This window comes from Anneissia japonica, unplaced genomic scaffold (genome assembly GCF_011630105.1).
Source record: "Anneissia japonica isolate Jap-2015-1 unplaced genomic scaffold, ASM1163010v1 scaffold275_len1219475_cov178, whole genome shotgun sequence".
In the NCBI taxonomy this organism is placed as follows: domain Eukaryota; kingdom Metazoa; phylum Echinodermata; class Crinoidea; order Comatulida; family Comatulidae; genus Anneissia; species Anneissia japonica.
In genome coordinates, this window is record NW_022752912.1 from 191,093 (window position 1) to 204,518 (window position 13,426).

The following is a 13,426-nucleotide window of genomic DNA, read 5'->3' on the forward strand; positions in this document are numbered from 1 at the left end:
CTAATGAGATGAATGATTGTGTGTTTTGTGTATATTACATTGTCTATTTCCTTGTTTGGCCTAATTACTTTCCACAATTAAACGTATGCATATCAGTCCCACACACCAACACTGCCACCCACATTAGGAAAAAGAGTTAAAGAATATTGACGTTTTTTTTTTCTGACCTATCAGTCAAATTGAGTACTGAGTACTGTAGTAAACGTCTTAAAGACGACTTATGCTATATCAGTGTGCACTAATCGGGGTACTAATTTAGACGCAGCGCATCCGCATCGCGCACTTTGCTTAAAAGTCTATGGTGCGCGTAAAGCACCAGAATGTTACGCTCTCTTCAGTGGTCATAATCACAACGAGTATTGAATGCTGTGGTGTATTTTACACCTGGCTTTCTGTCATTTTCTCAAAAGAATAGGACTAGATAATTGATTTCACCTGTACGTGTTTCATTGCACTTCGCTACAGGCTTACCTTGTGTATTGTCCCTGTGTATTTGAAGCCTAGGGGAAGCCTTTGGTTTAAACGTTGTATTAGCCTATTCAATTTATGTGAAAAATCGAAGGTATTTAGTTTTCAAAACACAAAGAAATGAAAAAAAAACCAAAAAAAAAAAAACGAGTCCATTAGGCTATTATGAAACCTAACAAGGCAACAATCTAAGAACTTCAGTTGTATTGATTGCGTAGAAATGAAGAAAACTGTTGTTATTCTCATTGTTGTTACGGCAACGCATTAACGGAGTGTGTGAGTTGTTAAAATGTGGAGGTGAAGAGATTTCTCAAGCGCTAAATGATAGATTAATGCGATTTTCACTCATCAAAATGCAACATTAAACAGACGAATAGAGTCCAACAATCAAGTTTCTAAATCAATGATATAGCCTGACGTGTATAGATAACATGAACTTAAAACGAAAGATGACAGAAGAAAGAAGAGCAACAAAACGGGATATTATAAATAGCTCGGGAGAAAAAAAGTATGAGGATAATAGAGAAGAGAAGGGTGAGGGTGTAGGACTTGACAAATGAAGCGATGTACGGGGCGGGGGAAAGTGAGGAGGCAAGGTGAAATTTTAGGGGGTGAATATGCTAGGGTAGCCCGAGGTGGGCGTGGTCGGGCGTCCTCCCTTCAAAATATCTCGAAAATGGTCCTGAGGGCGAAGGCCCGGAAAAATATGACAATTAGGGGTTTCAGAGGTTTATTTAATCGATTTTTAGGAGGATTGTTTACTAGTATGTAGTAGAAAATGCATATAATTTTTTCTCCGCAATGGTTGTTCTTATTTGGGGGTGGGGAGGAAACTGGGGTTGGGGAATGGGGGTAGACAATTTTCTGAGGCTAGAAATTCCCCCGTTCCCCTGTAGCGCCGCCACTGCTTACATTTGTCTCTCTTCACCCAAGTGTATATAAATGAGCACCTGGTGGGATGGTGTCAATTGAACGTATGGGTTGTGCGCGTAAAGCAGCCATGACTAGGGATACTCCCGGCCCAGAGAGCAGATATAACAGGAGGGTAGAAATGTAACAGATTAAGTAGGGAATGATAACAAGCAGCGTATGGAGGTTGGATTGGGGTGGGGTGGAAGGAGGTCTCTGCAGCTGAAAAGTAAAACCCATGGGGAAATAACTTTCTATGTACTCCAAATAGGAGTATAATGTCTGCCATCATAAGGTCTGCGGCTTACAAATAAAATCTGATTATGGAGGAATAAGTTATACCTTAACAATGCTCTCATTACTTTAGAATCGGTCAGATTTAATCTAAATTAGGCCTAATCTAAAAAGAGCAGATGATTCTTTGTCGTTCGAATCGTATTTAGACTTAAATTGATGGTTTTGCGGTCAGATAGACTTGATAAAAAGCTGGCGTTTACTATAAACATTTTTGTAGATCATATAATAACATTAATTCGTAGCCTGCGTGGTTTAGCCGTGCATTCTTTATTTCAAATATATTTGATGCCGACGACACAATGACGATTCATTGAATATTTGATTTCAATTGAATGATGAATTTTAGGCCTATTTGGATTTGATCGAAAAGATTCTCGTAAATTTCGGTCCAAAACAAACTCGCGTGGCTGAAGACTTAAACGCCGTGGGCATGATAGCATTCTTCTAACCAATGACCTATTTCAGACACTTCTCGCGTGAGAAATATCAATCATAGTGCCTAAGGGTACAAAATTCCCACCGTGCCGACCTAACGCGTGCCCGATGCCTCTTTGGAGAAAAACAAAAGCTGAGTTTCTATGGCGTTAAGTTCTGTCATGCGCAGAGAAATCTCGGCGTCAGTGCAGTGCGCGAGTTTGATCAACACAAAAATGAAGCAGCCAGTACGATACAGTTACAGCCAAGTTCAGTTATGCTGCGCTAGAATAGGAAAGACGTTAATTTTCTTATCCGGGGAAAATTAGATTTGTTGAGAATGGGACTGCGTTAGATCGACATTTAGTCACTGCGCTGAGCACATTGGTCTGTAATTCAGTGATTCATTGTGGAATCAGTTTGAACAAGAACACTTGCAATTCTGTACATCTTCCAGATTATTGGTTTGAGTGGTCGGTGTAGAGTTGCGATTGGATATATTATCGTTCGGTTAAACGTGTCTGTAAGTTATCCAAAAAATAATTTTGCTTATTAGGATTTTTTTTTAGGCCTGGATAATTTCTTTCTTTTTTAGTTATTGAAATTATAAGTAATGCTCTTTCGTCGAAGGTTTAAAGGTAGCCTACGTGTTTGTGATATTAATTAGGCTACATTCGATCATGCGATTGATAATATATTTGGCTTAGGCTAGCCAAAGAATGCATAATGTTGTTTTACGTAACCGTATAATTGAATATTAAACTTGGTACGTGATGGAACGCCTCGTTGGCGTCCCATAGTATCGAAATTGGGGTCCCCCTGTAGTTCATCCGTCAATCATTTAATGAAAACTTTGTTGTCTCGAAAAATAGAGGTTTAGATAGTCAGTCAGTATAACCACGGTTTCATCATGATCGATGTAAGTTTGTGCTAAATATTGCAGTGCCAGTTTAGTTATTAAAGTTTTGTGAGACTGTCCGTCGTTGTAGGTCTAAAATATAGCCTTGTTAGTGTTACTTTACAGTACTGTACCAAACTCCTTCGTGATTACACCACCTGTGTAAGTAGCCTACGCAGTAGGTTCTGCTGTCTTTTGCTTAGCCGACTGCCCCAGGCTAACTAGCCTAGGTATGGTCCCCCACCCCCATACGATTTAATATTTAAATATAAATAGAATGCAGATTTTTAAATTATATGAAAGTAATCGAAACATTAATTTGATTGCGATTAATCGTGGTGGTTCTATTTATTATGAATATTCAATGGGAGAATGTAAAACGGTCCTAAAAACTGGGCTTTTCAAACAGACCGACATATTTTCAGTGGCGAGCTGAAGGATCCGTTTAAGTGGGAGCCCTTGTGGTCCAGGGCATAATCCCCAGACAACATCTCCCTCCCCCAACACCACTGATGTTGCTACCCATACAAATATGTCAGCTGGAGCGGATGCAGGATTTTGGCAGATGAGGGTGCGTGAGAGTCCAACCATGTTGGGGCTGAGGTGGGAAAATTTTGAGAATATTGCCCTCCGTACCTTAAAAGTCTTACCTGTAGGCCTAATTCATATCAATAATCAACAACAATTATTTTTCTTAATACAATTTGGGGGGGGGGGGATGCGATCGCACCATTTGCATCTGCCCCATTTCAGCACATTAATGATTAATGACTAGGAATACATTAGTTGTAGTTTATTAAGCTAAATCGTTCAATTTTCAACAGGTATCGTTTAAACCCCTTTTCTATCTGAGCGAACCATTCTATCTCTCTTGATCTTCTTGTTTTTTAAGAGGTAATTGCTGCTTAGAAAGTGATTGATTTTTGGCATCTATTGTAATTTGTGCCAAAAATGAAAAATTGAATAAAAGTCTAACCAACAACAGAATACTCAGTAAGCATCTGGTATGAAACCTGATGGTATGCCTACCATATGATAATATTTTATAATAATAATTTGTTTTATTATTAATAATAATGCTTTAATAAGTGTATTAATAAAATTAAAATGTTTGAATATAATATTTGATCAAATAAATAGAATCAAAATAAAATCCAATTATTCTTTTTTTTTTTTTCAGGTTTGTGACTACTTCCCGAAATATGAACTTACAAATTCAACACATATGAGAAGAGGAAAACGCAGACATCATGGCGCTCTTTGCATCAAACATATTAATTGGGTTCATATGGACTTGCATTGTTGTTTCTATCGTCATCAATATTTTTTGTTTCGTGATTCGATTGCTGCAAAAGCGAGAATGCCGAATCACAAGTTTTTTCCTTCACAACCTGGCCGCTGCCAATACCTTAGTTTCTATATTTCTAATTCTCATAGCTGCTATGGACGCAAACTTTGCATTGAATACGCCACGGGAGACTCTTCATAGGTATCAATCCCTTTGCAATTTGACAGGATTCATAGGGACATTAGCATTCAATATGACTCTAACAATAATGATAACGATGTCCACGGACCTCCTCCTTCGCAAACTCTTCCCCAGGAAATTCCGTAGGACAAAGAATTATTTACCGTTTTATAGAATTTTATTTTTAGCGGAATGGGTAGCGGTCTGCGCCGTTTCTGCCATTCCATATCTGCCTGTGCAATATTTTCAACCTAATGTGCAACACTTTTGGGACACTCTTTGCTTGCCACTTCGACCTCCACAGGAATCGTTATGGATTTATACATTGGTGTTATTTTGTTACTCAGCGTTTATTGTGGTAACGATTTCATTAGAAATATTTCTGATAATCTGCCAACTACAGAGACAGAAAAACATGCTGATTATGGCAATACCAATGGAGGCACGAGTAATCAGAAGAGAAATTATATTTGCGAAGCGTTTTTGTTTCATCATTTTATCAACAACTGTTTGCTGGATTCCCGTGTTAGTTGTTGGATTTAATGCGTATGCGGGCTCGTCTATAAGTAAAGGGTTGATCCAATGGATTTTTGGATTAGTGTTACCCTTTGAGTCTATTCTTAATCCGCTGCTTTATCTCGCAACTCTCGGAGCAGAGCAAGGACGAGTTGGACTGTTTCTACATTCTTGCAAACAAAAAGGTATTAACTGATAATTTTTATGATTTTTATCTTTGTTTTATATTCATTAACATTTATATGACAATTGAATTTTAATTTATGTTAATTTCATTTAATTATGATACAATGTAACCAAATATTATATAATAATTGAACTTCAATGCTTAAAAAAATATAAATGCTCAACTTTTAATAAAAATAATAATTATGAGGCTAATTTATTTAACATGGAAAGGTTTGTTTATTTTTTTCAAATCTTATAGAAATTATAAAATTTTCGAAGTTTTTTGGAAAAAAAGCCATGCAGTGTAAACATATAAGATACAAATTGATAATAAATGTAACTTTATATACAGCTAAACAAACTTTGTTCGGATTACAGAGTTATTACTCCTAAGGATTACAGAAAAATCGTAAAAAATAAATGAATTACTATAAGTTAAGAAAGGTTGTGTGATAATCCAGGGGTTTATTCATTAAGAAGGAAGTTAATACATACACTTGACCTGTTACTATACGAACTATTCATTGTAAGTAAACAATGCAACACAATGCTAGATTTTATGTTTGTTTACATCATACGTACTGTAAAAATCACAGTATTGTGGTTTTCTACGTTGGTTACCTTGAAAGGGTCCCACCCTCCGGCTTAAAACTTTCATTGACAAGTGTGTTTTTTGACGGCAACTTTGATAATTTTCCCTCTTTTTTTGCGTATTGAATTACAATATGTTGTTGCTTTCAATAAAGCAAGAATTTTTTATATTGTATCACTCGGTTCTTAATTTTCAAAGTTTTGTTTTCAACAATTTTATCTACAGTATTGGTGTCTTATTACATTTGTCAAATTAATAGAGATTGTTTGTAAAAACTGTTAATCACTGCAGCGGTTTGATACTGTTAAATTGATTCAAGGTTATGGTGAATCCAGATTTCAAAGAGTTAATATCCAGGTACCAATTAATTCACTTGATTAGTTGAAAGACCTCCATAATACGCTTTCATTAAGAGATAAAATGTTCATTTTTTGCAATACTAGTCTTATATGCCTAATATAGTTAAATCAATGTCAAGTTCATAATATTGCCAAATGAATAATGTTATTAAATTTATCCTCTATTATTTCAAATTCCTATCATGTTTTGAAAAAAGTTTGTTTCAACAAAATATTACAATAATTATCTATATCTTAATTATCTTCCATTTTATATTTTATAATCAATCTATGAATAATAAATTGAAAAATCAGAGTGGTGGGAACTGTAGTAACAGTTAAATGTGTGACGTTTATTGACAGGATTATGACAGCTAAATTTGATAACATCTTAAGTAGTTGACCAGTTTCTTTAGTAACTGGTCAAGTACTATTGTGTCCAAATTAATCAGTCGACTCTGTTACTGTGACCAATTGGAATGATTTTACTAGAACAGGAAATCAGATTAGTCAGGCAAAGGTGTAGACAAACACGTTTAGCTCCAATATTGGAATTTTTAAGTGTTCTACTTGTAAAGTCCTTTTAACTAACCTAATTCTTTTTTAAGCAGTTTACGAGTGATTAACAGGGGATACAATTAAAAGTTAGGTAACTTGTTGGACAAGTTTTTGGTTAAAAATCAGATCAACATTCCATAAAAGGTGATTTATTGTAAAGGTACTCAACTAATTTGAGCATAAAATTAATTCTATAAAAGTGTTGACCATAAAGTTAATTCTATTACAGTTTTACTTGAAAATTTACAACCTGGCCTTGGTTGTTTTTCTTAATAACTCCATCAGTTTATACAGGTATATGCAAAACATGATATTTATCTGCCCAAGATGTAAACAAAAAAATATAAATCACCCTCTACCCATTGGGTTTGAGTCCTATGGAAGGTTGTATTTTCAAAAATTAATATTCACTCAATGCATTATCTTGCCTGAAGATTTTGGTTCAATTTCAGTATCGTGTGCCTTCATCAATAAATTCTTAATAATAATTTTTATACAGATATGTATTGAATATTTACAATGATGTAATATGAATAATGTTAGTATTACTTGCATATTGCCATACAAGTTCTATTTATAGCAATTTAATCAAGCCTTCAGTATCTAGCTAGCTTGCATTTAGGTCAATAAATCTCTTGTATAAGTTTAAGTTCTGTTAATTGATTTCGTGAGCAGGAGAATCCATCATCCTCCTCACTTACACAAAGGCGGATGATAGAATCCTATTATTTATCCGTTGATCAATGAAGCAAGGGAAACAAAATAAGGGGGGAAACAGCAATCTCTTTAACATGACTTAAAGTTTCACCTGTCTTCTTGAGTTTGCTTAGTTGTATTTAAATTGTAATCGGTTCTTTACCTTTCGGCTAAGAAGTCATCCTTTTTTTTTATTGAGAGTGCAAAACAAATGCAGGATTAAAGTGTGTGTATGAAACAAATAAAATGATTATATCCAAATGACATCACTATTAGTGTACATTTTTAACGGGAGATGTGGGAGTCACAGGAAAGATGTGATGATGAAAATGAATGAAAAAAATTTAGTAAATAGAATTATTTCACATTAATATTATTTTATTAATACAATACATTAGATTGGTTTTTTTTTTAAAGGCTCTTCCAAAAGATGATCACCAAACTTGCATTATTGCTTTGAATCTTTTATTCTTGTACTTTTCTTCTAGTATCTGGAAGTGGGAACACACTAAAAATTAAACTGCGGCAGCTGACAGGGTCAGTGAGTATGACGAGGGACATGTACATCTACCGAAGCTCCGAAGGAGAAGCGGAGAACGGACAAATTGAGAGTCTGCAGAGGTCAAGTAAATCCCCGCCTCCGACAGATGTCAAATGGCTCGAGACGCTTCATATGGCCGGTCACGAGAAAAGCAAGCCAGTGAGTTTGGTCACATCATTTTTTTTTATTCTTACAGTACAGGTTATATCAAGCTGCAGATTTATTTGGAAAATCAAAAAAAAAAATGTGGAAAACTATAACATACAAGTGTGCCATTTCTAGCCATCTGACACTAACAGCAAAGACTTCTGGTTTATAAGTCCTTGCTAGAGGTGCCATACCCATTTGTACCTCACTCTCAACCATGGTGGGGTGAGATTGTCTGGTCCCACTATCCATTCCCACTCTGTGTCCCACTGTTTTAAATTCCTGTATCTGTCACTGATAACCACATATGATATTGAGTTAACACATATTCTCCAATCCAAATGCAAAACTAAATTGCTATGAATTTTGATTAAAATTCTATGTACTCTGTACATTAAATTATTGTTCATAAAGAAAATTTGATTAAACTTTACTGAGATTTTCCATATTTGGACAAAACTTTTATCTTCTAAATCTGATCAGATCTTCAGGTTAAGAAGATTAATTAAATAATTGAGTTTCATACCTTATTAAGTATTTCCTTTGAATTAAAAGTAAAAAATGGAAGAAAAAATAATGAATCATCATTACATCCTGGGTTGAATTTGAAATTTTAAAGCCAAGAGAGGAATGACTGTTCCAAAAAGGTTAACGAATTTCATCATTTATGTTGCCGATTGCTAACTCTCAAAGTAATTTTTTAAAAGGCTTTTTATACTTTAACATGATTTTGCAGTTAATTCAGAAAGTACAAGCCCGATTCCTTTGATATTTTATGCACTTTATATAACCAGAAAATTGACACTTCCTATGCACATATCAGCAAAATCTTGAAACCACTTTTAAGTTCCCAAAAATAATGTTTTTTTTCTTCTGATTTTTTTTGTACTTTTGAAAGCGAAAGGTTGTTTAAGAACTTTTTAGTAATATTTTATATTAGTAAATGTTACAAGCATTTAATAATAGAATCACTTACCTAATTTGAAACACTATTAAAATTAAAATTCCACCAAAAATTATTAAAGTCAGATCTTTCAAAAATTTTATTGAAAATGAATTTATAAATGACCTCAAAAAAACTAACTGGACACAAATTAAACTTTACTCTGATGTTGAAAGTGCTTGGTCTATTTGGAAACATTTATTTAGCACCATTTGTGACACCCATGCACCTCTTAAAAAAAAAAGAGTAAAGGGTAGCCTTCCAAAGTGGATAACAAGTGATTTTTTAAGACTTACTAAAGACCGAGATCATTATTATAAAAAAGCCCACAAATCAAATAACTCTAATGATTGGGAACAAGCTAAACATTTAAGAAATAAAGTAAATAATCTCAATAAATACTTAAAACAAAAATACTGTTCTTCAGCTATTAATAATAATACTAATAATCCTAAAAAGATTTGGAAGACCATTCGTGGACTAATTCCTCAAAATAAACATAATATTGAAAAAAATTATAAAAACGGAGAATTTTCTAAGAATGATCATGAAACAGCAAATGAATTCAACAAGTTTTTTGCATCCATAGCGACACAGTTTTGTGATAATCCGCCCTTCTTTTTTGCTAACAATAATAATAACAGTAATATTCCTAATTCCCATAATAAAAATTTCACTTTTGACCTAATTGAACCTGTATTTATCTTAGATGAAATTTTAAAATTTTCCAACAATAAAGCTACTGGTCTAGATGGTTTAGATACAAAATTGTTGAAGTTCGCTGCCCCTTTAATATGTGATTCACTGGCATATATTTTAACCTATCTTTCTTTACCTCCACATTCCCTTTGGAATGGAAACAGGCAAAGGTTACACCCATCTGCAAAGAAGGGGATCGTGCTGATACAAACAATTATCGACCTATTTCAGTATTGCCGTTAATCAGTAAAATCATTGAAAGAGCTGTTTATGAACAGTTGTATGGTTATCTTACGACTAATAACTTTTTAAACAATGCTCAATCAGGTTTTCGTAAAAACCATTCTACTGCTGCAACACTTATTGATGTTTCCGATTACATTTTAGATAATATTAATGAAGGTAGAGTGACTGCTGCTATATTTGTTGACTTAAAAAAGGCATTTGACACGGTGAATCACCAACTACTCATTAACAAGTTGCACCAATTTGGTCTTGATTCTATGTCTTTAAATTGGTTTAAATCATATTTATCTTGTAGATCACAAATAGTCCAAATCAACTCGACACGCTCAGATGCTATGGACATTGATATTGGAATACCCCAGGGTTTAATACTAGGACCTTTACTTTTCAATATCTATGTGAACTCCCTCCCTGATATAATTAAAGGTAAATGCGTAATGTATGCAGATGACACAAAAATTCTCTGCAGCTCCTCTAATCCCACTGAACTTCAAGCAAACCTTAATTATATTAGTCAGTGGTTCAATAAAAATAAATTGACTTTAAATACACAAAAAACTAAATTTATGATATTTGGAACACCCCATGTGCTTCCTAAATTTTCTAATATTTCTCTTATCCATGGGAATATTAACATTGAAAAAGTAGATTGTTCTAAATATCTTGGCATGTACTTTGATTCCAATTTAACTTGGGCTACTCATATCAAAAATATTTCTTCAAAAGTTTCTAAAAGAATTGGTGTCATTCGCCGTGTCAAACAGTTCCTACCTTTCAACACAACTAAAATGTTAGCAAATGCACTTGTAATGCCTTTATTTGATTATTGCAGTTGCATTTGGTCTAACACTACAACTAATCTTTTAAATGAGCTCCAAATTCTCCAGAATAGGTTAGGAAGAATTATTCTTTCAGTCGACATTAAAACACCCATCAAGGATATAATGGATGATTTAGGATGGAATAGGTTAAATGATAGGTGGAAAGAACACCTATTATTACTCACTTTTAAGTGCCTGAAAGGAATTGCCCCATCCTACCTATGTAACAAATTCATTTTTAATCAAAATAGCCACTCTCAGTGCACTAGGAATAAATCTAACAATACCTTGATGGAGATAAAATGGAAACTCACTCAAGGCAAGAGAACATTCTTATACCGTGCAACTAAGGCTTGGAACAAACTTCCAAACCAAATTAAAATAGAATTAAATGATCTCCAACTTAAAAATTTCAAAACTTTGATCAAAACAGAAAACTAATTATATCTTTCTGACCACCCTCTGTTCCTTGCCTTCTTTTTAATTCATTTGAATTGGTTCTTTTTTATTTTAGTTATTAAGTTTCTGTATATTTTTTTTATGTTTGTTTTTGTTCTACTTTTTTGTTCATGTGATCCACTAGTGAGATCAGTGCTGCATCACTGAAAGTGTTATCACGTTAAAGGCAGAATAAATAAATAAATAAATAAATGGAGGAGACTATTTAACTGTGTGTGATTGCTCTAGCTTCATTTGGTATTAAGTTTTTTAGGGGAACTTCTTATCTTAATGATTGATTGAGCTACGTATTTGAATTTTTCCAAGGGAATACGCAGATAATCAGAAACATGCAGTTAGTATAGATTCCCATCTAATATCATAGAAAATAATATTTTAACAAGTGTATGATACTACATTTTTTTAAATGAAAAATAATAAATATGCTAGTTGAAGAATTATCAATTCAGTAATAACAAATCTTCATATGACGAACTCCTTAGCCTATGTTTAGAGTAGTTTTTTGTATACAGTATGATATTCTTTTTTTCTTTTAATCCAGTTGAAAATAAGATTTTTAATTTTTGTTGAAAAAATGTGTGACTGTTCCTTTAATTCAGTGTGAGTTGTGAACTTTTTTGCTTTTTTGAAATAAAAATGTGGCTACTCACATAATTTAATTTAAAATATGAACTAGGTTACAAATTTTAAAGGGAAGAAAGGAAGTGAATAAGGGAATAGAAATCAAAATTTGTTAATCAAGCAGTTTATTCATCCACTATAGACGCCCTTCAAAATCCTTAAATTTCTAAATAAACTACTTGAAAAAAATATTTGTTGGAAAGTGTCATTCTCCCTTCTACTCGTCCGCCCATTTTTTCTGATAATAAATAATGAGTGTCTTGAAGAAATGTGCGGATCATTAGTGTACAGTATAAGCGGATTCAATGGTGGGGCCCAGCTGTCTTCCCCTCCTCCCTCCCATTCCTTAAAATTTTTAAAAATTTAAAAACAAATGGGGAAAGCGAAAATTAGAGATCATTAAAATTTTGAGAGTGCCATTTTCAGCCATCTAGATGTGCGTGCTATAGACATACTGTAATATGTGGCAAAGACAAGCCAAACCAGTCACTCGTCGCAAATTGTGTTTCAAAGAAAATAGCAAAAACATGCTAGAATGTATAATTTTTTTAAAATCTATTTTATTTCACTAAACTAAGGTTTATGTATCTATACATCATGCTTTGCTGTTATTTTTCCCAATTTCAATGTTAAAACTACACTTTTTAATGATTTTATGATAGTTTCTGCATGAAAAATGCCTGAAATCATAAACTTTGAAGGCTGATTTCTCATATATTGTTCTTCAAACAGCTGTACGCTTAAATGCTTGTAACTTCAGAATTAAATGTCGGATTTGAACAATTTTTTTACCATTTTATAGCTCTTTTTTTACTCTTTAAAATCACGACGAGTGACTGGTTTGGCTTGTCTTTGCCACATATTCCAATATCTCATCCCCAGCCATGGTGTGGCTGAGGTGGTCTGAACCTCTTTCTGTCAAATTCTCTTTCAAGGCCCCCTCTATTTCATATTCCTGGATCCACAACTTCAGTTATTCTGCTGACCAATGAAAAATATGAAATTAGAGTTAGTATCCAAGTTCCAAAAAAGTATGGAATGATTCATGTTTCTGTCAAAGAGATCATATACCATTAAATTTTTTAACTTGACAGATAAAACCGAAAGTATATTTCATTGGGACGTTATTAATAGTTAAATGGACATTACAACATGACAAAAACCACACGATTCTAGTTGTCTTGAAATTGTCAATATCTGTCATTCTAACTTGGTTGGCATTTATTCAGATGGTGAACTTATTATAAATTTATAATATAACAATGGACAAGTTTGCCTCACATTTTCTGTTTGTCATTTCTTGGCCATGGAATACATGTATATATTTAAAGCATGAAATTGACATAGGGCATATCGAGGAATCCAAGAATAACATTTTACAATACTATAAAGTTTTACTAAATTCATAAATTCATCACTCAGAATCTGCATTTAATGAAGTGTTAATAATTATTCACTTTACAGTAGTAAACTTCTAAATGAATCTAACTTGTTAATTTTTTATAATATACACTGTATGATTTATTTGTACTGTATGTATGTCTTGACCTTCGACATAGATATGGGCACTTGAAACTATATGGTGGCGTATAAGAGACAGATACTACATTTTTTTTAATGAAAAATA

General features: G+C 33.4%; 1 protein-coding gene across 3 annotated transcripts in view; it reads left to right on the forward strand.

Annotated features, from left to right (window-relative positions):
- The window catches only part of LOC117122453, a 49,656-nt gene that overhangs the window by 5,867 nt on the left and 30,363 nt on the right, over positions 1-13,426 (forward strand). Inside the window, exons 1-3 of one of the 3 annotated variants that reach the window (XM_033268034.1) lie at positions 2,346-2,611; positions 4,167-5,155; positions 7,811-8,022. In XM_033268034.1, coding sequence (XP_033123925.1) covers positions 4,237-5,155; positions 7,811-8,022 — 1,131 coding nt within the window. In that variant the 5' untranslated portion in view covers positions 2,346-2,611; positions 4,167-4,236. Of the gene's footprint in view, positions 1-2,345; positions 2,612-2,894; positions 3,008-4,166; positions 5,156-7,810; positions 8,023-13,426 lie in introns of those variants that run through there. The other 2 variants (XM_033268035.1, XM_033268036.1) reach the window with 2 other exon arrangements.